Raw genomic sequence first — 23068 nt, 5'->3', positions numbered from 1 at the left:
CGCACTCGCACTCTGGGTTGACCAACCTCAGCCGACATGCCCAACCAAGGTGGCCCGTCGTTCTGCAAGTTGCGAGCTTGGCACTTGCATGCATGCTGAAGGATGTCAGCAGGCTCGGCGGATGAAGCTCTGTGAGACGTCCATTTGGGACTGGCCATATCGACCGGATCTTTACGGTCTTCGGCCATCGCCGTGGTCCTATCGACGTCCTGTCACACCTCATCCGCCCAGAGAAGAGCACAACACGGCCCCCCCTACAATTGGCAACACAGCGCGTGACCGCTTGTTGATTGCAGCCTTGCCCTGGCCATGACTGGCGGCGCATTCCCGGTGACGACCATTGAGCTCAAGCCCAGCGCCTCGTTTTCCGTCCTTTGGTCCTTCCCTTCTCCCCACATTACAGTAGCTTCAGATTTTGGTTTGGCTGACAGATACCAATGCCCAAATTCCAACCAGTCCTACAACGTTGTAACTCCATGCCGAGGCAACGAAACGGCGAGGGCTATTCGTGAATCGTTCCCTTCTTTTTTCTTCTTTCCCTCTATCATCCAGATACCGCGTGTTTGGCCCTTGAATTCGAAGCTGTTCTGGCTCCTTTCCACTGCCCGATGCTCAGGGGCAGCTTCTGTCAGCCCTAACCCTGATGCCCGCGCTTCCTCTCGCCTCCTTCACTCCTCTCCGTGTCGTCGGCCGAACCGTCGCCAACACATCCGACCCGCTCGAAGGGTTTCAAACGGTCATTTGCAGTTGGCCACTGAGCGGACAGTACGGTGTTGGCACCAGGATACTGTTGGTTCCAACGAAAATTTTAGCAGTGTCAGTGGCCCAGAGACTGACAAGTTCCTAGATACTATGTCCTCGTGGCAGCCTGCTTGCTCGCTCGCAAGACAGAATGGCTCCGAAACGCTTGTCTGGCTGCCGCCCTCACACTGCCGGCCATTGCCGCCATCCACGGCATCGTTCTCGCGGCGCTTCACGTTGACGGTACGCCATTTTTGGCTTGTTCACCCTTGACACGCCGCTCTTGTAATGTGTGAGCGTCGCTAACAGGGTCAATGTCCAGGCGCGGTCGATATGGATATCTATGGCGCTTTTCAGCTGTGCGCAATCGGCATCTTGACGGCTCCAGCAAGTGTTCGTCTCTCCAAGACATATTTCAACTTGGCAGGGCGGAACGTGATGTTCATTTGGACCATGCTTGTGGTTGCTGGTGAGCGAATGCCCAAAATTCACCAGATCATGCAGCTCAAACAAGCTGACGACGATAGGCCTTCTGGCACTGACTGTCGAGTTTTTCCGCGCCCACTCGAGCCCATGCATTGACGATGGTTCTGGCCACCCGCTTTATCACGGCTCCATGTTTCCTTATGGCAACACCACCTGCGGCCTCTTTTGCTCTGTCGAGCGAGGCCCTTCCTCTCCGATGAGAAAGGGTTCAGCCGACAATATCTACGTCATTCCAACACCGCATGTTTTCACATTTGGCGCTGCCACACTCGTCGCCGCCGCCTGCTGCGTGCCTGGAATTCTGTCCATGGTATCAACATGGGACAAGATCGTCCGCACGAACTGGTCCAAGCAGTTTGGTGACCCTGATGCCGACCAAGTCATTGAAGGAACTAACGGGGCAACTGTCGGAGGCATGAAAGACGTCAACAACGTGATCCGCCGGCTGCTAAGCGTCGTCGAGATACCTGTGGTAAGTAACACCCCAGAAAGTTATCGAGGCGACCCCCATGATATCTCCAGACAGCGTCTTTGCCGGCACCTGCTGGGCAATCCACTCGCCTACAAATATATCTGGGCGAGAATCCTGAACTGACGAGCTGGTTACAGTTCGGAGGCGCCGTCCTGGCGCTGATCATCATCGGCGAGCGCAATTTCTGGAGCGAACCGGTACAATACCAAACGGAACCACCTGCCAATATTGGCCAATGGAACAGCATACTGGCAAGCGTGTTTGCAGCGTCCGGCTCCTTGTACATGCTGGTGTCCGCGTATTTGAAGAAAGTGGAAGAGGGGACACCGGTTGTCCATTCCGCAGGCCCCTGCGACTGTCGCTGCCATGAGCATAGCGGCAGCCGGTCTGACTCCTCTTCAACTGATCATCCCCTCACTGTAGAGATCCCACGGGAACCGCCGTCGGCAAGGATGACAGATACCGAACTCAGTGTTGGCCGATGCGACAGTTCTCCCAGCCACCTACCGACTGCAACACGCACCGATACATACCCAGACAGCAACGAAGCCGCTCGTGGGCTGGGGATCCTTACCGTGAATTCCAACAGCTCCGTTGGCGGAAGCAGGCATGAGGTCACCAAAGCACTGATGAAGTTTGCCAACGCGCTCGGCACTGCCTCACCAGATCGTTTCGACGACTCGGGCTTTCGGCACGGCAAAGCCACTGGCTTCCCCGAAGTCCCTGGCGAAGGCAACCGAAACAGCAAGCTACATCAAATCAAACAGCAATGGGGCGAGCTCAACCCGGACGACGATGAAGGCCTAACACCCCGCGGACGGCGCTCCCGAGCAAACAGCTTCAATGGCAGCATCATCTCCCGAACCAACTCGATCGGTCCCCGAGCACACTCGCCGCAACCGCCGCCAAAGACACAGCCATCGGAGCCCGGTCCGTCGTTACGGGGGTTCCCAACCACCCACAGCCCCGAAAGCACTTCCGAACCGGTGTTCCCAACCCGTCCTTCTGCTGAGCTGGAACAGACGCGGTCGCAGAGTACTGTTGTCACGCTCCATCAGGGCCCCAATTCGCCGGTCATTGTGCTCTCCTCGGACGACGAGCCGAGTGATGCTTCTTTCTCAGGTGTGGTGGCCTCTCCTCCAACAAAGCAGTGGCCGCCACCATGATTGTGGAGGGCGGCTTCAGGCGGGCGAGATCACTCTGAGCTGGGAGAAGAAAGGGACCCATAGATAGAAGTCGATACGGCGGGCTCTCTGGATCAATGGTGGCTTCTACGACGACGATACCAAAGCTGAGGAAGATGTACTAGAGGAGATGGCCTCACCACCGAAGATGTCTTGCAGCGTGTTCACGATGATGAATGATTCACGCATGAACGGAATAAGCACATGGGATTGGAACTGGTTTGCCAGGTTGGGCCAAGAAGATGACGTTCTCTGGTTTTAAAATGTAACTACTTCCTTACAAACCAAACCAGGGTTAGATTGTACCAATCATAGTACACTTACACCCCATTAGAACGGGAGGATGTAGACCACACCTGATATGTTAACATTGCTTGGTACTGTTTTAAATGTTGGACTCTCTCGGATGGATACGAGCAGCAGTTCAATGCAGGTTCTCTGCCACCCCTCATGTTTCAATACCTTGATCTTTTGCTGGTATTATCCGAGTGTTTATTTTTCCTGTTCGTCTCCAGCTCGTCTTTTCCATCTTAGTGGCCGGACGGCCGGAAGAGACCTCCGTTCGGTGTGGGGCCGGGATTCCTTGGCATTTTCTTCACTAGTTAATTGCGTGCCCCACTTTCTGCCTACTTTTGAGCCGAACACAGAAACTTCGCCAGCAACATCGCAATCCGTTAAGGCGACAGCCGCCCGATGAGCGCTCTTCAGACTTGAGCTTAGCGGAGAAGCAATCGACGACCCTTTTGCTAGGCCAGTCGCCGATAAAGTCGTTTCTCCACCATGGACCCGTCAACTCCCGAATTCCGGCCGCGCGTGTGCTCAACCGATTCTCAGCAGACGCCCATGAGCGACGCCAAATGGCGGACGACGTGTCGCACCTGCGGAGCCAATTTCAAGTCGCGTAACCAGCTCATGAGACACCTTTACAAAACCCACCCCCTGAAGCCCGGCAAGCTAAACGCGACTTCGCGAGAAGTACCGAATTTCTCACTCCGGCCACAGTCAGCAGAGAAGCTCACCTCACCAATATTGAGGGCGACCGTCCCCAGATCGGAGCAGTCACAGATCCACCCTTTTATTTTACTCCCTGAGGATCAGAAGCTTGTGTTTGTCGCACGCGTCCTCTTTGCCATGTTCACCATGTGCATGAGGCAGATAGAGGAGGAGCGGGCGAGGCAGCAAAATGAGCAGTGCCGGGGCGAGAGTCAGAACCGGGAACAGAGTGAAGACCACCAGAAGAGCCAGAACCGCACCCGATTGTCCCCACAGGATTTCATACTGCCGCCGTCGGAAGACGCCGGATCAGCCATCCCAATTGCAGAGGCGCAATCGACGTCGCAGCCTGCCACCGGCCATGGCCATCATTCCCGCGCAATCGCGCCTGACCAGATCTATCAGGGCGGAGTGAAGGACGATTCGGAGTCGGAGGACAGTGACGACGAGGATGGCGGTGTGGCGCTCTCCGAGGTGGAAACTTGAGCAACCGACCCATTCGTCGGGGTTTTCGAAATCGTGGATCCAACCGGCCGGTAACTTGTCTCGAATCGTCCGGCCGAGGGTGAAGGGGCCTAAAGTGAGGTGGCTGCTCCAGTGCCTTGCGAGGCTGCATGGGGGGTGAACCGGGCGGTGGAAAGATTGGCGTAACAGCCATCAGCACCATCCAGTCAAGTCCGAAAGCCGCCCACAACATTAAAACCTTGAAAAATTTTCACGTGTCGGGCAGCATGATAACTCGGAGTGTCGGCCGTGGCCATCATCCCCTCGGATTGTCTGTCGTTGACCGGTCTCTTTTGAGTTTCGGTCCCGGAATTGGTCTTTAGATGGAAAAACATCGACCCAACACCTTCTCTTGATCGTGATGCGCTTGGCCGGGATGCTATGATGTTTGACGCCTCGAATCTCTCAATCAGATTGATCATCGCGACTTGCACCAACCTGGCTCGTCGCCAAATCCAGGCAAAGTTGTCGCCGCAAGCATTTGCAGGCTCTAGCCCTTTGAGTTCCAAACACTTCGCTCGTTCCTTGTCTGATGAGTTGTTGTCTTCAAGTTTTAACCCGAAATTCGAGTCATGTCCCTCCTAGGCTCCTCGTATCCGAACCCCTGAGCAAGCTTCCAAGCGCCGTGCTTCGACTCATGGACGGATTGATGACGCAGCTGCAAGATGCCTTTCCGCCGGCAAAATATCTGCGCAGTCTATCCCTATGTGTGCAGAATAGAACCAACCGGACACGAACCCAAAAAGCGGGGGAATTGATGGAACCATATATCTAAGAACCAAAATGGGAACTGTGAGGCTCGAACTCACGACCTCAGGATATCCTGGCGTTTTCAGCCGGGTCATACAGATACAATATAGTATGAGACCTGCGCTCTTCCAACTGAGCCAAGCTCCCTTTCAATTTGTTGAATGAAAAATAAATAACAATATGAGTGGAGCTAATGGGCGTTAGCGAGCTTACCAGTCATCCTGGCGGTGCGGAGCCCAATCTGTTGCTGTGGGGTTCAACAGGAAAACTCCAAAACGGAACGATTGCTTCGGTCGTCTCCGTCCCTGACTGGCAAAAACAAACCGAAACAAAAGCAATTGTGTCCCCTCGACCGGAATCGAGCCGGTGACCTTTCGGTAACGATAAATTCCTTTACAGCCGAACGTGATAGCCAACTACACCACAAGGGGTTGATGTAGCGGCCTGGGGCGGGGAACAGATCTCATAAGCGGGCCGAGACCCGTGGAGTCCGGCAGGGTTACGGTGTTAACCTTGGTATCCTTCGTCCTTCGTTTCTTATGGATTCTTTGGTTCACAGTTTTCACAGTTTACCACATCACTAGACTCTGGCACATTGCCTGTACTGAGCGGTTGTGGGACGAAGCGCTCGAGCCGTCATCGGATTTGGGCCCTCGCTGATAAGGCTGACTACAGCGACCATAGGTGTTGGCGGTACCCATATGACAAGGCCAGCTTCGAGAGCTCCGACTACCTTTTCAGGGCAAGGAAGCACCTGTCTGAGCGCATAACGGGCACGAAAGGCGAATGAGGGCTAGGACTCTGCGTATGGTGGCGCGAGCGTTGATCATAGGCGAAATGTTGTCGACAGCGTGATAAGTTTCGGATGCCGGTGCCGGCAGCCGAAAACCCCATGCTGAAGGTCTTGATGGTTCAGCTGGTCTCAGCCTCAGATGACATCTGACCATTCGCTTGATCTGTTTCTCATTCACCCTAGGCGGGAAAGGTTGACTGTTGATGACGCAGGGTTGTGCGCACTCTGATTTCCTGCAGTCAAGCCCAAGTACACCTGAGAGCTCATGTCATAAATCTGGCCCAGCACTCTTCTTGCCCCTCTTCGATTTTAACTCTGAATGTCCCCCAGGGACCACGATCCCAGAAGCTAACTCACAAACAGACGGCGACTCCAATGCCGCGCTCAAGCCCAAGAAAGCCGCATCGGCGCCGGCAAAAGGCGATGCGCCGAAGCTGTCGCCTATCTGGGTAGTCCCCGACCCGAAACGTCTCGATGACCCCCAGGCGCACAAGTTGGTGGATGCAAGGCCACAATTAGCGATATGAACGAAGCGGTAGGTCCTAGTGCAACCGTACCTAAACCACGGGCTAACAACTACCGGTAGTGCGGTTAGTCTCCATGCGACCAGCAGTATTACTGGACTTCGCTACTTGAGAGGCTCCCATCTGAGCTTGTCCTCCTTCTCAGCGAGCACTTTCCCGACGAGTCCCCCGTTGTTCTCGCTCTAACAAATCACACCATGATGTTCAAGTCGGGAGGGATCGGCTTCCGCGCCTCCAATCTCCTGTGATCAATTCAAAGTGTCCGGGAAACAGGACAGTGACCGAGGAGCCCGGGTGGTGGTGGAGGTGGAAGAAGAAGAGGACGCAGACCGACACATGGCACTCCTGGAGCTTCTGGAGCGTGATTATCCCTCCCTCACGCGGTGTGAGTATCGCAGGACTATTCACTCGGCCCTGTGGTCAGTCGATGAAGGCCACGGGACCCGTTGCGGCGACGCGCTCAATTGCATCACCCTGCCTTGCGTCAACGTCAACCATCAGGTTGCCGTTTGTCCGCCGCGCTATCCTGTGCGTCCACCGGGGCCTCGATGCTGGCCCGCTTCTTCCAGCGTCAATCGAAGCCATACAAGGACGTGAACCGGAGCGCACACAAAGTCTTGATCGTCTATAGGTCTCGCATCGTCAGGAACTCCTTCATTCTCAGAAGGCAGCTCTTTGTTGTTCGCAAACCTCCCAACCGACAGAGTGCGAATCCCACGGCTCTTGACATGGCTACTCTGGCCCACATCGTCCGCGACTTCATCTCCGACTTGTACTGGATGAATCGTTTGTTAGCCGGCGATGGCGAGGTCGAAAGAATGATGACTCGCCAATGCCTCAACCCAGGGATCACTTTCACCATGATAACCATCTGTGCCATCGTGACGACATCGGACCATCGCTCCGCACACTGAACCCGAGGCTGCGATGCCTGTTCACTCACCGAAAGCCCTGTAAGTTACATTGACGACAGTTCATCGGACACTGTCCAGTGTGTCAGGGCGGCAAGCAGCGGCCGCAGTTGGTGCCTTGATACTTCACTGCTCGTGGACCCTGGTCGCGATTATGGTCGGGATATCCGCAGGAAGAACGGAAGTCGGGCCGGAGACGCCTACAAGGCATTCGAAGGGTCCGTCCAGGGCACCCGCTACGTGCCCAAGCTCCCACAGGCCGTGGTCCGTCAGTTCGTCCCCCCCCGGCACTCTACGTTCGAGCGCGTGGTTCCGCGGTTTCTAGATCGCAATGCAGGTCTCCCGGAAGTTGTTGGCATCTCTCGCTTCGACTGGAACTGGAAGGCGCTCCGAGTGTCTGGCTATGCGTTCCGGGACTCACCATGGGTAACGTTACTTGATACCTCTGCTATAAAGTATCTTGGCTGGGTTACGTGGCCGACCATAAAGGTTTAACACGGGATATAAGTCTTTCGCACAACAAGCCAGTCTCTTGTGCAAGACACCAAAAGCCAACAACCTCGAGGAGCTGGAGAACACACCTGAACTGCCAGTCAAGCACCTGGTGATCATCATCAGCAAGCAACAGCTAGTAACACCGGAGAAATACAGGGTGAAAATACAATTAAGATTACCCATCCTCTTCCCCGCAACCGTCTCACAAATGCTTGAAGGTGCCTCCGTCCCTTTCCACCATGCAATGTCCTATAATATTCCGACAATCCAGCCCACCTGCATGCATAAAGGTACATTAGCCGACGACCACTGACAACGCCGCGCCTTCCTTTCCATCCATGATCTCAAACCATTTCCCATATGCAACACCAGGAGAAACCATCGAAGAATGCACCGAGGACCATCAACCTAGATGCAGTACAACAGCAAACGAAACCACTGGCAACAACAACCTCCCCCAACACCCCTCTCCCAAACTGACACTCCCAGTGTAAAATCTCTATGTAACCACCCGACTCGAAACTACCTTAACCACTCATCAAGCGCCCCCTCAGAACCCTCTGCTTAAACGACTCAGGCGAGAACCTTCCCCCAGCAGACATGGATGTAACACTGGCCTCTGCCAAGACCCCGTTTGCCCGCGGCAGGTCGGGTATGTGTGTTGGCGGTACGCTGTTTGTGTCGAGGCTCAGTCTGGGCCGGTGAATGCAGTACACGCGCTCCTTCTCGAGTCCGAGAGTACCTGTTGTCGTAGTGCATGGACTCTTGGTAGTACATGGAGTGTCCGCTGCTGACCCGATTCTGCATTCGGGTGGTTCGGTTGCTTGGTGTTGTCGATTCAGGTACTCTTGTATGTGGACAACACCATGTCCATGTTCATGTTGATGATGATGTCGCTTTGGGCTGTCATCATGATCCCCCAGCTTGGCGAGGGGCAATTCGGAGGCGAGGGCGCCGTGGCATCTGCAGGCGTCTGGCTCATCACATGCTTCGCAGGGCATGCCGATGCCCGAGTCTCGCGAGTCGCGCGGGTTGGGGTCGAGTTTGCTAGTGTAGGCTGGGTCGTGTGGAGGAGGAGCAGGGTCGTCGGATGCCAGGCACTTTGAAGGGGAAGCAGGGGCCGCTGGGAATTGGGTGTGTGGTTTTGTGATGCGGTGAGCAGATTGGTCGTTGGATAAGAGGCTGGTTCGCTTAGTGCTGCCGGTGCGGGAGTGTCTGAGGGATGGCGGCACTTCGGCCGTCTCTGATGTGTTAGGGTTGCGGTACAGGGCCTGGAGCATGGTGCTGCGTCGTGACCGTCTGTTTGGCTTCCTGGTGGTTTTTTGCTGCTGGACTGCTTGACTTGCTCTCGGTGTCTCTCGGCTTGGTATCGCCCAAGAACGACCCATGAATGGTTTAAGGACGTTGACTCGGTGGATTTCGAAGACGAGCTCGAGTTGTCCGGTCAGGAAGCTGAGGTAGTCGTCGCCAATGGGTTCTGGAAGCAGCAGTTTAAGCTTCTCTCGCAAGCTGGCCTTCAGTGTCTGCTGCCCCTCGTCAAATGCCTGCTCTACGTCGACAAGCTCGACGTACGGTGGGAAATCTGCCGAGTGGTAAGCTTAGGTGAACGCCTACAGCGATGGTTATGGCAGCGGCATACCTGGGTCTGGCACGTCTGAGTCATTCGGAAAGACCCAATGCCATATCTTCTCCCAGGACCACACTCCTTCAGGTGCATATTCTGCTGTCACCAGCGTCCTCGCCATCTCGTCCGTGATACCATCTTCGGGGTCGTCAAGAGACAACGAAATCACTTCGCACATTTGCTCTCTCGGCAACAGTGAGTGTTGTTCTAGCTCCATTTCGGAGCCGAACCCATGCTTGCAACGACGACATTGGTGACGGATGGGCTGCCGTCGGTGCTGGTTCCGGATGTGATGGCTATGTCCTTGTCAGCAATGGGCCTGCGGAGACGAGAGGAATGGACGCACATCAACTCCAGAACAGAGCTGAATGGCCCTCTGGCGCAGTCCTCATGGTCGCGGAAGTTGAATCTGGCAGGGTTTCGCTTCCGAAATGGACAAGGGTACGATACCGAGTCGAGAGGCGGGGTGCAGGTGCCCGGCTCGAACAGCGTCTCGGTTTCCCATTCGAAGCTGTGGGCGGCAAAGGCTGATGGTATTGTATGACTACAACGGTCATGTGGAGCGTGTAAAGACGTCGAGTATCTGGCCACGTGAGACGAGGCGGCTTCAACGCTTTGAGGGCCGGAATGGCGAAGCTCGGCCGCTGCACCCGTAATCTCGATGGCCCGCGTAGTTTCCTCGGCGGATTCCCGCTTCCTGTTGAGCGACGGCACCCTTGGCTGGCGGTGGAGGACATGCCTTTTTGGTCCTGATTGTTGACTAGCCGGGTGGGACATGGTGGGTAGCCATGCCTCTTGGGCCTGGTTGTTCATCCTCGATTCTCGCTGGCAGCGCGGGCAGTGCGGGCAGCCATCATCTGAACCGGCATTTGCGTCCGAGAATGAGGTTGTACGAGGGAAGTCGAGTGGAGGCAGCTCCCATGTGCTCGTCCGAGCTGTCTGCTGCAGATGTTTGTCATGAAGTGATACTGGACGGGCCATGACATGGAACGTGAAGTGCTTCCGATCAGAAAAAGGGAGAAAACAAGCGGGATGCTGGATGGGACGTGCGAGGAATCACGGGGATTTCCGCGCCACGGTTCTGAATGTCATCTTTGAAGCGTGGCAGTGGGTCAACCTCAGATAGGCTGTTCACTGAGGGCCGGTGATGGTTGGTCGCTGGCAGGGTTGCCCAGTGTTCTCGAAGTTCTTGCGCCACTCGCTGGCAGGTAGGGCATAAGGGGAGAGTTCGTTAGGGCCTGGGTAAACACTCCGAAGAGATCAAGCAATTATTCGGCAATGGCGCCCGTGGTGGATGAACAAAGGACGCGATTTGTTCTCGAGATGGCCGTCTTGGGCGGACCTGGACAAGGGGTTGTCATACCCCTGTCTCGAGGCCGATATACGCTGTGATTGGCCAGGGTCTCATTCCGCTTTTAGCCCATCAGCGCCTAGAGGGCCCGAGGTGTACGCTGATTCGGGATGATTTTCATGGGGCCAATTTTCCGTGTGGATGACACTCTTGTCATCAGGAGCTGAGACGCGTGGCTCACCCAAACGTCCTCTCATCTTTCTTGTCTTGTACCTTTTAAGACCAACATACTTATTCTCCTCAGAGTTTTTATGAATAGTTCAACAATGTGTTATAGTATTGCTGCGCCGTCTGTTGGTGCTTGGGCCAGATTGGAATACATTGCCCCTCGGAAACACGACCCGCCGATGACAATCGACAATGAGATAACATCCTATTCATCATTACGCCCCTCCATGGCAGCAGATTACCTCCTTTTGTCCGAGCCACTGTAAGCCGACGTGGCTAGAAGGTTGGCGACATCTCGTACATAATCCAGTCGGGGAGCGTTTCAAACCTATCCGCAGCGAAGAGTATCACAACAAGGGGCATAAGCCGCTTACAAGAGCTGGACCAGGATCGGTGAACTCGAACCACCCCCGTTCACAGGGGTATCAGGCTGTGAAGACGGGTAAATCACGGAGTAAATGACTGTCGTCAAGGAGGACTTAGGGCAGGCAACGGAAGAGGCTGAGACGCTGACCACTTCCCTGATAGGGACATCGTGAATGCCAGCGACGTCATATAGGCATTTTCAGTCAGTTCCGTTTTAGTACATCGTACGTCGTTGGGACTGCTGAATCGGGAAGTTGCTTCCTCTTCAAGCTATCGAGAGCATCTCGGATGGCGAGACAAAGAGACCGCCAAATAGGGACGCCGAAATAGCAGCCTTACTAGTCTTTTAGAAAAATTACGTCTTTTAGGAATTTAGAGGCTAGAACGTTAGCCGAGACACACCGAGATCCGAAAGGAGCAAGCCACAAAAGAAGGCTGAACTAATGAGACGCTTTATAGATAAATGCCTCCCGACGACCAGTTAGTCGAACCTTCTGAGTTGCTATAGGACTCACCCCCTCCCTCTCACCCCTATTCTCAACAGTCATGTTTCTCTTTCGTAACATTGCATCCTATACAGTTATCAATTCCCTCTTCAGCATGCCTTTTCGATTCCAAGCATACAATCTCGAGACTCGAAAATTTGATCAAATGATAGTTAACTAGATTATATACATAACGAAGAACAAACTCAAGAATCTTAGCCTCCAAGGGTGAGTTTCATCTGTGACCATAACATATCCGAAGCTGCCTGGATCGACTGACTCCAATTGAGGTTCGGCCGTCTCTCACAAGAGTGCAAGTAAACCGTGACAGAAACAGATTGACGGCCTTGTTTCAGCCGCTAGGTGCAACCTTAGCCGAGACCCAAAGACGGCGCATGCAATGTTGACTACACGTCATCAAAAGCACCGAGTCCATAACAATACCGGGGATGCTTCGAAGACAGAACCGCATTCCCATTCAAATGCATGTAATCCATCGGCCACGCGACTGTGCTTTCCAGATAGTATGCATGTTGATTTGGTAATCAGACACCATAACCATGCAAAACTAGAAAGTTGCACGCGTGAGATGTCATGAGAGGGCATACTGACGCACACAGCCCTGTGACACGCTAGGCAAGTTCACTTGCTGGACATCAACCGCAGATTCGTCACGGTTTGTCTCAGCGATTTGATAACTGGCCATGGAACTGCAGGCCTATGTCATTTAGACGGCGTGTTACAATAAGTTACCTTAGCCCTTGGTTGAGGTCAATGGAAAGGGCTATGCCGTTGCTGGCCTATCCCTGGAACAGTCACTAGATTTGGACGCATCTGTCAATTCTGCAGGTCGGCGAAGCATACCGTGAACCAGCATGATGATGGTATTAACACGCCTCGAATGCATGTCGTGATGCGTGTGGCTCTCGTCCATGCAGCTCGTCCATGCAGGTGACTCTACTTGACCCCAGCTTTCCACGAGCTAGCCCTTCAAAATTGGTATCATACATGTAGAAGAACGTGAAATAACGGTTCATTTGAGCGTGTATAAAGCGTGGTCCGACTCTGCTTCTCCTCTTTTCACTTCCAGTCCCCTCCCACCGCGTCTCGACATGTTCTGCTCGTGTTTATCTCAAGCATACCATAACCATCCAAGACACTTTCCGACTGAATCAATATCCATCACCGACATGTGCAAGCAGAATTTCGTCGCACAGTGGTGGTACGTCTTCTTTTCTTCTGCTCTCCCTTTCGCGGCGAGGTCTGCCCCTTCGCCCTCCCTTCCCTCCCAACAAAACATGACTGAAGGCCTGAACTAACAACCTTCATCCCCTGCGAGGCCAAAATTCACAAGCCGGACCCTCCCGCCCCGCTTCTCCCCCCCCATACAACAGGGTATTTCTTTCTGCGGGCCAGAAGGAGTTCCCGGGAGAGGACTTGAGCTACGACCTGGTCCGCAAGAAGTAAACTGGCATATACACCTGGTGCGACGACTACTGGAGCTGCGGCAATTAACATTCAAGGAATACCTTCCCTCCAGTCGCCCGCAAGTGCCCCAGTGGGAAGATCGGGCGCCACTACGAGCGTATGTTGACCCTGACTCCCGGCTCAACTACCTAGGTAGACGGCGTCCTACGTTCATGCAGCTAACGTCAGTGTTCTGACTCTATCGCGCCCCGGTTCTGCGATGACTGCGTGCGGCTAGGCTGCCCGTATCCCTTCCCAAGGAGCAGATCATGCAGGTTCGGCTTCGCCAGCATGGAAGCATACCGGCAGGCGAAAAGAAACAGAAGGCGAGCAAAGAGGCTTGAAAGCAGGCTTCAAGTGAGCACATAAGGAGGAATCCTCCCCTGAGAAGGTCGATGTCGCCAAGGACGACGCGTGGGACATGCATGTCCATTTCAAGCATATGGCGAACAAGGCGGAGACCCTGGTGAGTTCTGGGTTAGACATTGAATATGTCTCTCCCGACGAGGCGTGCCGCATGCTGGCATATTTCACGGCGAAACTCGAAGCGAAGGGAAAGCGCCCCGTCCTCCCCAGAAACAACGTAAGTCACGTCAACGATCATGTTGCCAGGGGTCATACTTCCAATGGCCATACTATCATGGACGTTACTTTCAAAGGCCATTCTGTCAACACCATTTTGCCCATGAGCAGCACTGCCGGTGATGCCGCTGATATTAGCAACCGCCTCGTTGAAGTCGCCAGCCCCGCTTCCAACAGCCACATTCTTGAGGGCCATGCCCAGACCACCCGACAGGGATGGCTCGCATCACAGACAAGCTCAAGGGGGTGATAGCCGTCATCGAGCCCCTGCTCTCGGCCCGGCAGGCGACGAGTCGGCAGCCGCGAGTACATGGCCGAGGTCAGAAGGGCTGGATCTGGGCGAGGCAAGGGAGCAACTTGCGTGTGTTGCTTGTCATCCAGGACTCGTACTCTGCCAATGGCGGCAGCCTGGCGAAGGGCCTGTCGACTAGGATCTGACCGAAGGGTCAGCGGACGGTGGGTCGGGGGAATGAAGGGTTCAGCGAGGGACCAGTCGGGCCACGACGGAAACTAGCGCAGGGGGAAAAGGGATCTGAAGTTTGGAAGAAGTATATTTTAAGGACTGCTCAACTCGGAAGCTTGGAAGAAGAGGTGGTGGACGGCGGTGCGTATAGCGGTTGGACGGCGGGTACTGTGAGAACGCAATTTTGTGTATTGGTAAGGTACCTAGGGAGAATAGATTTCGGCCGGAATATGGTTTACCACTTGGAGCTTGGGTTTGGAACAAGGGAAACAGACTTGGGTCGAGGAGTGACAAGGATACGAAGATGGCTGTTTTACGGCGCTGATGTGGGCTTGCGTTCCTTGAGATATTTAGGGCTAGAGAGATATGGCTTGGGATGTTATAGACGAAGTCAATCAGACAAGTACCGTCAGTCACACCATTGGTCTATGAAAGGTCATTCGCAAAATGGACTAGGAACTTACCTCCACCATTTTTGCAGGCTCTAAACTCTGTAACTTGTAGCTGTTCTTCATTGTCCAGAAGAGGCTAGGAGTGCTAGAGAGTATAACAAAGAAGGCGACCTGTGATCAATAACACGCTTTGGCCGCTTTTTTTTGTGTTGTTCTCGAATGTGCGGCCATCCATTGTAGAAAACAATACAGTTGTGTGAAGGCTGTCCTTCCTTTGTCTGATTCAACACAACACTTCAGCATGGATTTCAGTGCCGGAAGTAAGAATACTAGTTGGTAACTTGTTCAAGCAGATGTCAACTCTATATAAGTCAACGTCTCTCTCAACTATGTTGGTACGAATCATCAAGCACTTCGAGCTCCTGCACTTTCACCTGCACAAACTTTCAGCACAACATACTCAAGAACACCGCCCAAACTTCCAAAACGCAACGATGTGTGGCCACGACAAGTTAACCGTGGTCTGCATCGACTGCGACCGGATTATCGAAGTCGAGTCCCAACGCAAGACGCCATGCAAAGCGCCCGGTGTCTGTGGGCAAGTGCTGATCTCGTATGAGTCGACGAGCTCTTTGCGTTGTGGCTGCACCAATGAGAACAAGACCGATGAGGAGGCACTCAAGACCTCGGTGAAGCGGAAACGCTCCTAGCCTGTTTAGTTGGAATCGACCTCAACCAGTTCGGCAATAGTTTCATTAGACGCGGGTAGCTGAGGGCGGCTGCATCAACCGCAAAAGAGCTTACTACAGTAAGATGGCCTAGAGGTAAGTGCAGTCAGAATCTGACTACAGTAAGGTTCGGTAGGTCAACATTTTATTCATATCTCACTTCCAATCACGGTCCCGTGACTCTAGTTTTAGTGTCATTATATGATACCTGTGATATATCAAATGCACTAACGTTAAGTCTCTAAGACTTAAATACCAGAAGAAACTGAGATATATGTCGCAAAGGCGTTGAACGGAACATGATTCACATTGTTGAAGACTTGGACCACGTTGTAACCATCCGTAACCAGCAACCACACAACATATCGGACACGAACAAAGAACCTGGAACAAACCGGGCAAGTTACCAGGTAAGCGAGGAATCCAAATACCTAATTTCCGCCCGTCTATTGCCATACTCGCATAAATCGCGTCCTCTATCATCTTCCTGCCTGCTGCTGAACCCATACAAGACAACCGCCTCCCCTTCCTCCATCCACACAACCACCAACACCAGCCCTCCCTTCAAGCAACTGGCGCAGCCGGCGCCGCGGCCGCCGCCACAGCAGCTGCGGCCGACCCCAAGGCCGAGAGCATTAAGATATTCGGCTGGCCCGGCGTATTCTGAGGGAACCGCGCGTTGAACCCGATCACGTCCCTGACCTTGGCGAACGACGTAGGGGTGACGCTCAGCCGGGCGGTTGAGACGTGCCAGCTGACGCCCTCGGAGCAGGGCGGCGTGGTGAGGGAGCCCGAGTAGATCTGGAAGGCGTTGGCCTTGAGGAAGTCGACGACCTCGGACATGACCAGGGGCGGGGTCTTGACTTTGGTTCCTGGTGTGGAAATCTGATCGACTGTGGAGAAGAGGGTTTCGAGGAGGGCTGTTGGGGTTGTGGTTGCGGGTGCGGCGGCGGTGTTGTTTGATGCTGGGTCCTGGCGGCCGAAGATGCGGGAGCGCGAGCGTTTTGTCTTGGTGGTAGTGGCAGCAGCAGCGGCGGCGGCAGAAGCAGCGGGTGCGTCGTTGACGTTGATGTAGACGCCGATGACGGCAATTTCTTGGGCTGCCGACTGGAAGACCATGTGCATCTCCACTGTGAACGGTTATTATCTATTATGGCAGAAGGGTGGTGGTGTTTTTGGTGACATACTCGCTTGGCTGGTGCCGGCATCCAGGTGCTCGCTCGGCAGGTGGAAGTGGAACTGCTGCAACTCGAAAGTCTTGTCGGCGACTTGGAGCGTTCCGCCCTGCGTGATGACCTCTACTGTGGTTCCCAGGTTCTCAAAGTCGGCGCCCTCGGGCATGTCGTTGACGGTCAGCTGGATGTCGGACCCCTGGAGGAGGGTAAACACGCCGTCGACCATGTCGATGGGTGACTGCCTGGTGCCGGTGGCGCACACGCTGTTGACCGGGGCCTCCAGTGCCGCCCAGTTGAGTGGACCCTGGGGGTCATGTTAGTCAGTATGTCAATGCCGGAGGTAGTTCGCGGACTGCGTACAATGTTGCCGGTGTATCCAAACGTCGCGATTTCAACCGTTCCGTTCTCGGCACGGGGCCGTAGGAATGTCCCGTGGGCGCATGATGCGAAGACCCGCGTCGCCGACGCCGCCAGGGCCAGAGCCAGAAGTGTTGACCGCATCTCGAAGATTCAAAAAAGAAAGGACAAAAGACGACAGGGTATCTAAAAACAACGAATGAAACCAACCACCCAAGAAATGGATAGACAGAAAGAAAGAAGACGGTGCCAGACCTTCAACAGAGACCGCAAAGAAAAACAGGAGAATGTACAACATAAGATCTCATCTCCTAAACGCCATGCGGGAGTCGGCGATCTTTTGTATTCTTGACCGGGCTGACCAGCCTGGTGGTATCGTCAATCCCTGGCGAGACCCAAAGTCTCGACCTCCATCCTAACTGGTAGCAACCCCGTTCCCATCACCGTCACATTCTTAGTCATTGGGTAGTTCCACGCCGCTGTCTGCGATCGCCTGTCGTGCATCAGAGGGGAGTCTAGCCCCATGCTGTTTTACCAAGTGATGGCAAATGCTTTGGAAGACGCATACATCAGGCCATTTCCTCGCCAAAATCTCCAGCCAAGAAAGGGGGTTGAGCAGTGGCGGTTGAGGTGCGACAGCCAAGCAAAAAGGTGCCACGCCATGTGAAGCTTGGCCGGCTTGGCGACCTCGGCCAAAGCTTGGGGGGCTCAAATCCGCCGGCAGGCCAAGCGTCCAAGAGCTGCACTCCAGAGCCGCATCTCTTGGGGGACTGGGCATCTGGACATCTGTGCCTTGGCTTATTACTGAAGGCATAGAACCTCTTCTGGCGGCTGAGGAATGAGCTCACTTGTAGGGTTGTCTTGATCGACAACAATACGTACAGTCAAAGTATGAACTTGTACCCGTCGCCCGCGAGGCCCAGCCCCAAGGAGTTGGTTTGCCTCCTTCGCCAAGACAGGGAGTGAAGGGGTTTCTTGAGTTTCAAGGGCACTGGATAAGCGTCCAGATAGGACCAGCCGCCAGCCCGGAAACAAAGTTATCGCTCTTTGAACGGTCGGGTAAGATACCTGGTACGGCAACTGCACGTTACCCAAAACCGGAGGCATTTGAGGGAAGAACCATTCTGTTGAAACTGACTCAGTTCCTACCTACCTTATCTTTACCCCAGACTTCATCTCCATGTGGTCCACTAAATGGACCCTCCCTCGTCCAAATTTCTGGAAAGGAGGCAATTCGTTTGCGAGGTCGGCAAAGCCTCAAAAGCGTGATAGTTACACGTGTACGGAGATTGGGGGATGAAAACGGGCGAAAAATGGCTTTTTTTCTGGGTTTGACCTGCCCCTGGGCTGAAGGGTTGATGGAGTGTGGCTCGGCCGAAGGAGTCGAAAAACAGACCTGGCATAGCGCCGAAACAGGCTTCGAGTCTACAGTGTACATCCGTAAGGCCGTTAAAAAGGCGGTTGCAGCCGAGACACTGGTGAGGAGGCAAGAGCACCCGAAGCAGCCAATCGCTTTGGTGCCCGGCTCTCATTGGAAAAGCCTAATCCAAGTAAGTGGAGACCGTGGAGTCATGAACCTGGAAGACCGGTCCAGGCTTTCTGTTTCATAAAGCCATGTTTCACCTGGAATCCCTAAGCGCTACACATGGAATTTCGCGGCAGCGCTTCCATGTTCCAAGATCGGTTGAAGCAGGTCGACTCAGTAATCAATTTCAAACCTAGAGACCCTGACCTTCGCTCGGGTCTTCAAACAGCATCGGCCGGGAAGACAGCAGTGAAGATGCGCGTCCTCCCACCAAATACTCTCGGTCATCTACTACCGTCAATCGCGGTCGCTATGATCGACCTCGAAGCTTCTCGCCCGGCTCCCGGTTCGGGTGAGAATCCTGCACTTTGTGGCCTTCGATGCGTACAAGTTTTCCCTGGTACCGGCCGTCATTGCTGTGGGCTGATTTGAGCGGGATCGCTGTGTGATCGTCCTTGGCAGTTGGGTGTTACAGAGAGTCCCTCGAAAGAGAACCAAAACACTGACGCCAACCAGAGGTTGCTGGCAACACGCACATGAGAAGGTTTACGCCCCCTCAGGTGCTCTCCGCTTGATACATAGAGGAGGAGGTGGCAGTCTCGTTTTCAGGTTGCTCGCTGTGTGATCGTCCTTGGCAGTTGGGTGTTACAGAGAGTCCCTCGAAAGAGAACCAAAACACTGACGCCAACCAGAGGTTGCTGGCAACACGCACATGAGAAGGTTTACGCCCCCTCAGGTGCTCTCCGCTTGATACATAGAGGAGGAGGTGGCAGTCTCGTTTTCAGGTTGCTCGGCGTTCATGGACGGATAGTTGGAGCTTTTCTCTTTTTTCCATTTCGTACCTTTTCAGGTAATGTACTGTAGCTATCTTAATCCACGTGGGTTTCCTACCCCGGAAATTGTGGCATTGTTGTTGCCCTAAGCATCAAGCTCCACTCCCTAAGATCCAGCGACAATTTGCCTAAGGCACAACGAAATGCGTCACGTTTCCTGCCGGCAGAAAAATCACTACCGTCTTGCTTCTGTGCTCCAGGAAAACGTCCCGTTTTGTTTTGCTTCGAAGCCAAAGCCGACCCCTTTCGCAACAATACCGCCACCCCGTGTCCTGCATAGCGTGAACCTTTTTTTTGTGCTTCTTTTTCGCACTCCTTTTGCGCGCGCCGATTCTCTTTCACAGTCGCAGCTTTGTCTCCATCCCCGGCGGGCTCAATCGCTCTAATTCAGTCATACTAACCTCGGTCAATTCTATCACCGTCTCCTGTCGTACTTCCCTTGCTACTGCCTCTGATTACGTGGCCCTGGTTGTCAGTGCAGGAGCTGACGTAACTTCACCGGAGACGCTGAGACTGTGTTGGAAGACCAACAGCCACGATTCCACGGTGATCACACAGATGATGGGAGCTTACAACAGTCAGATTTTGAGATGCTCGGAGCATCCCAGATGTTCTTGATTGAAGGTTGTTCTTCTCTCACGTCTCCAGCGAAGGGGGAATCGCCCTGACCTCGTTGCCCAGCGCCCTGGTTACCCCTCACGTTGCCTGACGCTCAGTTGGGCAGCCATGCATCCAACAGCAGGGCAATTGCAGCTGAGCGTCCGAATTTTCAGTGCCACGACTTTCCAACAGACCGGTTCCTCTATTCTCGGCGTCCCTGACCTTTACCACTGGCGCGGAGTTGAAGAAGCAACTTGAACTAGCTACCTTTAGCAACTTAGGTGCTAAGGCTGTTCGCCCTCAAACTGGATATTAAAGGGAGTAATTCTACAAGATTTTCCCTTAATGTATACGCCTAGACTTATCTCGGCGGTTCGCCAGGTGTCCCTTCGTCTTTTATGCCCCTTGACAATTAGACAATGCTGGAAAGAGCGGGGGTATTATGCCAGGTTTGTAAGATAGAGGTGGGATAAGATAGACTTAAAGCATTGTAAAGCCCGAGGATAGGTGTTAATAGGCTAACTAGCAGACTAGGTCGCGTTTATTATATGTAGAGGGTCGAGGAGTTGTACCTTCCAAAGCGACTACGGCCCTCGCAACTACCTTAGACTTAATGGCGCCCTTTCCCAAGCAGACAACAAGGCCGGGATAGGTCGAAGATCTGGACGGCCTTCGGCAAGATCACATGTTCCCCTGCATATAGGATACATAGGTAGAAGACCAGAAGTGAACGCTGGGACCAAACTTGGGCAGGGGAAGATTCTTAATTTTGGCATTCATGCAGGAACAAGGTGCGATGCGCTGGTTCCGATTGGCCCAGTCTCATGGTCATTGCCTCTTCCATCCATCCCCCTTCCACCGACCTCTCGTCGGCCCGCTCGCCCGGATGAGTTCAAAAGGTTCCATGTCCTAGGATCCACGGGCAGCAGCACCCTGAATGTTGCAATGCCGGCGCACCCGGGCATGGTCAGCAACTGTAACAAATTCGTCTACGTCAACCCAGGTGACACGTGCGACGGTATTGCCTTCTGGAACAACGTCCCCGGCAGCCGGTACATCAAGCAATGGAACAACATGGAGGAGGCGTGCACATCGCTCCAGGCGCACACCTACGTCTGTATCGGTGTCATTGGAGGCACGCTGACGCCGACGACGACGCGGCCGCCCGACAACGGCATCGCGACGCCCGCGCCCGCGCACCCCGGCATGGTCAGCAACTGCTGAGTTTGTCCGGGTGAACAAGGGCAACACCTGCGACGGCATTGGGTTCTGGAACAAGGTTTTGGAGGGGGCGGGTCGGTCAAGAAGTGGAATAACATCGAGGAGGCGTGCACTTCGATCCATGTATTCACCGATGTTTGTATCGGCATCCTGTAGGATGGCGGTCATTTCTTGACGAGCGTATAACGTACGTACATGATAAGCGAGTCGTGGGTATAAGCGAGTCGTGGGTATAAGCGAGTCGTGCGAGTCGTGGGTATAAGCGAGTCGTGGGTATAAGCGAGTCGTGGGTATAAGCGAGTCGTGGCTCCTTTCGCGCAACACATCATTTTTCGTCCCAATATCAATCTTCTCTACAACTCACTTTGCCTCCTCCTTCAGAAAAAGCAAGGGTAAAATTGGCCCTTGAAGCTCTTCGAAACGATGAGAAACTAGGGCTGGAGGCTGAAGCTAAGCTCTATGACGTGCCAGCTTCAGCCCTCCGCGACCAACGCGCTGGCCGACCTGCACGACGCGACACCACGCCAAACTCGCGCAAGCTCACAGATCTGGAAGAGAAGGCATTAGTTCAGTATGTAATTGAACTATCTGTACGCGCATTCCCACCTAGATTGTGTGGTGTGGAAGATATGGCCAACCATCTGCTACGCGAACGCGACGCGCCCCCTGTCGGTAAACGCTGGGCTTACAACTTCGTTAAACGCCAACCAGAGCCCCGTACGTGTTATTCGCGAAGATACGACTACCACAGGGCGAAGTGTGAGGATCCAAAGATCATTACCCCGTGGTTTACATGTATGGAACATTATGGCCAAGTATGGTATCGTGGATGACGATGTCTACAACTTCGACGAGTTTGAGTTTATGATGGGCAATATCTTCGCTGGTATGGTTGTCACAACCTCGGATGGTTTTAGGAGGGCGAAACTAGCTCAGCCTGGCAACCGCAAATGGGCAACGGTAATCCAGGGAGTCAATGCCCTCGGCTGGGCCACCCCTCCCTTCATCATCTTGGCTGCGCAGTACCACCTCGCTAACTGGTATACCGAGTGCAACCTCCCTGTGATGGGCTGAGCCCATGATGGCCTCGGCAACCCTCGGCCGTGGTATCATGATAACGTCATCCTGAGGCAGGCAGTGTCTGTGTGTTCCGGAGCATATAAGAGCTGCCCTGTCTTCCTGTCATCTAGTTCTCTCTTTTCTTCTTCTTTCTCCATTCGAGGCAAACTCGTAGAGTCGTCACCAGCTAGTTGCAATATACTCCTGGGACCGTTACAGTCTCTTCGCTCCGTAAGGCCAACGAGGCATTAAGCAAGCGCCGGAGAGTCAAAGAAACACGTGTGCAGCTTGGAAGATCACTTACTATACAAGATGCAAAACATTTACTGGAGCAGAAGGCTGCGGGTGGGGAGGCAACGCAAGAAAGACAGCAAGATGGTAGTGGCACAGGGAGGGCTCGTACGAAAGTTTGGTGTTGTGGTGTGTGCGGCAAGCCTGGCCATAATGTACGCACTTGCCAGGAGATTGCAGATCATCTGATTCAGCTGTTTCCGATGTACTGAAATTGTAATTAGTTCCTAGTGTAGATGTGTTGCAATTGAGGATGGTATATCACGGTATGGTGGTATACCCACGACTCGCTTATACCCACGGCTCGCTTATCAATTAACGTTACGTTAGTTAACGTTATTGTACATTTGGATATATTATTATTCCTACACCGCTGTGCCCTAGGGCGTGCCGGACCTTCAACAACTTACTATACAGGAAAACCGCGCCCTCGTGGGCCGGGTGAAAAAGCCCATATCGACAATCAAGGAAATGATCAGTGTGTGATCCTGCAAATACAAAGTGGGAAGGCCTCTTGGCCTTCGAAGG

The 23068-nt window shown here is 53.7% G+C and overlaps 7 protein-coding genes and 2 non-coding genes across 9 annotated transcripts; 4 read left to right on the top strand and 5 right to left on the bottom strand.

Moving 5' to 3' along the window:
• Positions 1-180: 180 nt before the first annotated feature.
• N657DRAFT_606994 (uncharacterized protein) lies at positions 181-3210 on the top strand. The gene is made up of 5 exons (XM_062790234.1): positions 181-789; positions 848-984; positions 1064-1210; positions 1269-1699; positions 1837-3210. Exons 1-5 carry the CDS (start codon positions 644-646, stop codon positions 2863-2865), a joined length of 1890 nt encoding a protein of 629 aa, XP_062651807.1. The 5' UTR covers positions 181-643; the 3' UTR covers positions 2866-3210.
• A 453-nt stretch (positions 3211-3663) lies between these two features.
• Positions 3664-4362, top strand: N657DRAFT_629219 (uncharacterized protein; the record flags this gene model as incomplete). Its single annotated transcript, XM_062790868.1, has 1 exon — positions 3664-4362. One exon carries the CDS (start codon positions 3664-3666, stop codon positions 4360-4362), a length of 699 nt encoding a protein of 232 aa, XP_062651806.1.
• A 547-nt stretch (positions 4363-4909) lies between these two features.
• N657DRAFT_763 (uncharacterized protein) lies at positions 4910-5277 on the bottom strand. Its single transcript, XM_062797535.1, has one exon. The coding sequence runs from the start codon at positions 5223-5225 to the stop codon at positions 5016-5018; it is 210 nt and encodes a 69-aa protein (XP_062651805.1). The 5' UTR covers positions 5226-5277; the 3' UTR covers positions 4910-5015.
• Positions 5165-5277, bottom strand: N657DRAFT_t3. The gene has a single exon. It is a non-coding gene; the product is annotated as a tRNA-Met (tRNA).
• A 196-nt stretch (positions 5278-5473) lies between these two features.
• On the bottom strand, positions 5474-5561 carry N657DRAFT_t2. Its single transcript has one exon. It is a non-coding gene; the product is annotated as a tRNA-Tyr (tRNA).
• A 434-nt stretch (positions 5562-5995) lies between these two features.
• Positions 5996-7853, top strand: N657DRAFT_629218 (uncharacterized protein; the record flags this gene model as incomplete). Its single annotated transcript, XM_062790867.1, has 8 exons — positions 5996-6049; positions 6163-6190; positions 6254-6416; positions 6657-6832; positions 6872-6975; positions 7017-7237; positions 7421-7784; positions 7815-7853. 8 exons carry the CDS (start codon positions 5996-5998, stop codon positions 7851-7853), a joined length of 1149 nt encoding a protein of 382 aa, XP_062651804.1.
• Positions 7854-8380: 527 nt separating this feature from the next.
• Positions 8381-10254, bottom strand: N657DRAFT_675876 (uncharacterized protein; the record flags this gene model as incomplete). The annotated part of the gene is made up of 3 exons (XM_062795853.1): positions 8381-9435; positions 9493-9773; positions 9824-10254. The coding sequence occupies 3 exons, from the start codon at positions 10252-10254 to the stop codon at positions 8381-8383; spliced, it is 1767 nt and encodes a 588-aa protein (XP_062651803.1).
• A 2783-nt stretch (positions 10255-13037) lies between these two features.
• N657DRAFT_629216 (uncharacterized protein) lies at positions 13038-14334 on the top strand (the record flags this gene model as incomplete). The annotated part of the gene is made up of 8 exons (XM_062790866.1): positions 13038-13069; positions 13242-13310; positions 13371-13432; positions 13468-13498; positions 13553-13589; positions 13688-13780; positions 13823-13897; positions 14140-14334. 8 exons carry the CDS (start codon positions 13038-13040, stop codon positions 14332-14334), a joined length of 594 nt encoding a protein of 197 aa, XP_062651802.1.
• Positions 14335-15744: 1410 nt separating this feature from the next.
• N657DRAFT_659835 (carbonic anhydrase) lies at positions 15745-17595 on the bottom strand. Its single transcript, XM_062795020.1, has 3 exons — positions 17015-17595; positions 16667-16958; positions 15745-16609 (listed from the first exon to the last, which is right to left on the bottom strand). The coding sequence occupies exons 1-3, from the start codon at positions 17153-17155 to the stop codon at positions 16044-16046; spliced, it is 999 nt and encodes a 332-aa protein (XP_062651801.1). The 5' UTR covers positions 17156-17595; the 3' UTR covers positions 15745-16043.
• Between the last annotated feature and the right edge of the window lie 5473 nt (positions 17596-23068).

Source organism: Parathielavia appendiculata, assembly GCF_033297405.1.
Source record: "Parathielavia appendiculata strain CBS 731.68 unplaced genomic scaffold N657scaffold_1, whole genome shotgun sequence".
NCBI lineage: Eukaryota > Fungi > Ascomycota > Sordariomycetes > Sordariales > Chaetomiaceae > Parathielavia > Parathielavia appendiculata.
This window is presented reverse-complemented; position numbering and strand designations above follow the sequence as displayed.

Bases quoted from the DNA above. Each gene is read 5' to 3' on its own strand.
- N657DRAFT_606994 (XM_062790234.1), top strand. From the start codon at position 644: ATGCCCGCGCTTCCTCTCGCCTCCTTCACTCCTCTCCGTGTCGTCGGC. The intron at 985-1,063 runs GTACGCCATTTT...GTCAATGTCCAG, and splicing joins CGCGGCGCTTCACGTTGACG to GCGCGGTCGATATGGATATC. The intron at 1,211-1,268 runs GTGAGCGAATGC...TGACGACGATAG, and splicing joins GACCATGCTTGTGGTTGCTG to GCCTTCTGGCACTGACTGTC.
- N657DRAFT_763 (XM_062797535.1), bottom strand. From the start codon at position 5,225: ATGACCCGGCTGAAAACGCCAGGATATCCTGAGGTCGTGAGTTCGAGC.
- N657DRAFT_659835 (XM_062795020.1), bottom strand. From the start codon at position 17,155: ATGCGGTCAACACTTCTGGCTCTGGCCCTGGCGGCGTCGGCGACGCGG. The intron at 16,959-17,014 runs GTACGCAGTCCG...CATGACCCCCAG, and splicing joins TTGGATACACCGGCAACATT to GGTCCACTCAACTGGGCGGC. The intron at 16,610-16,666 runs GTATGTCACCAA...AACCGTTCACAG, and splicing joins TGCCGGCACCAGCCAAGCGA to TGGAGATGCACATGGTCTTC.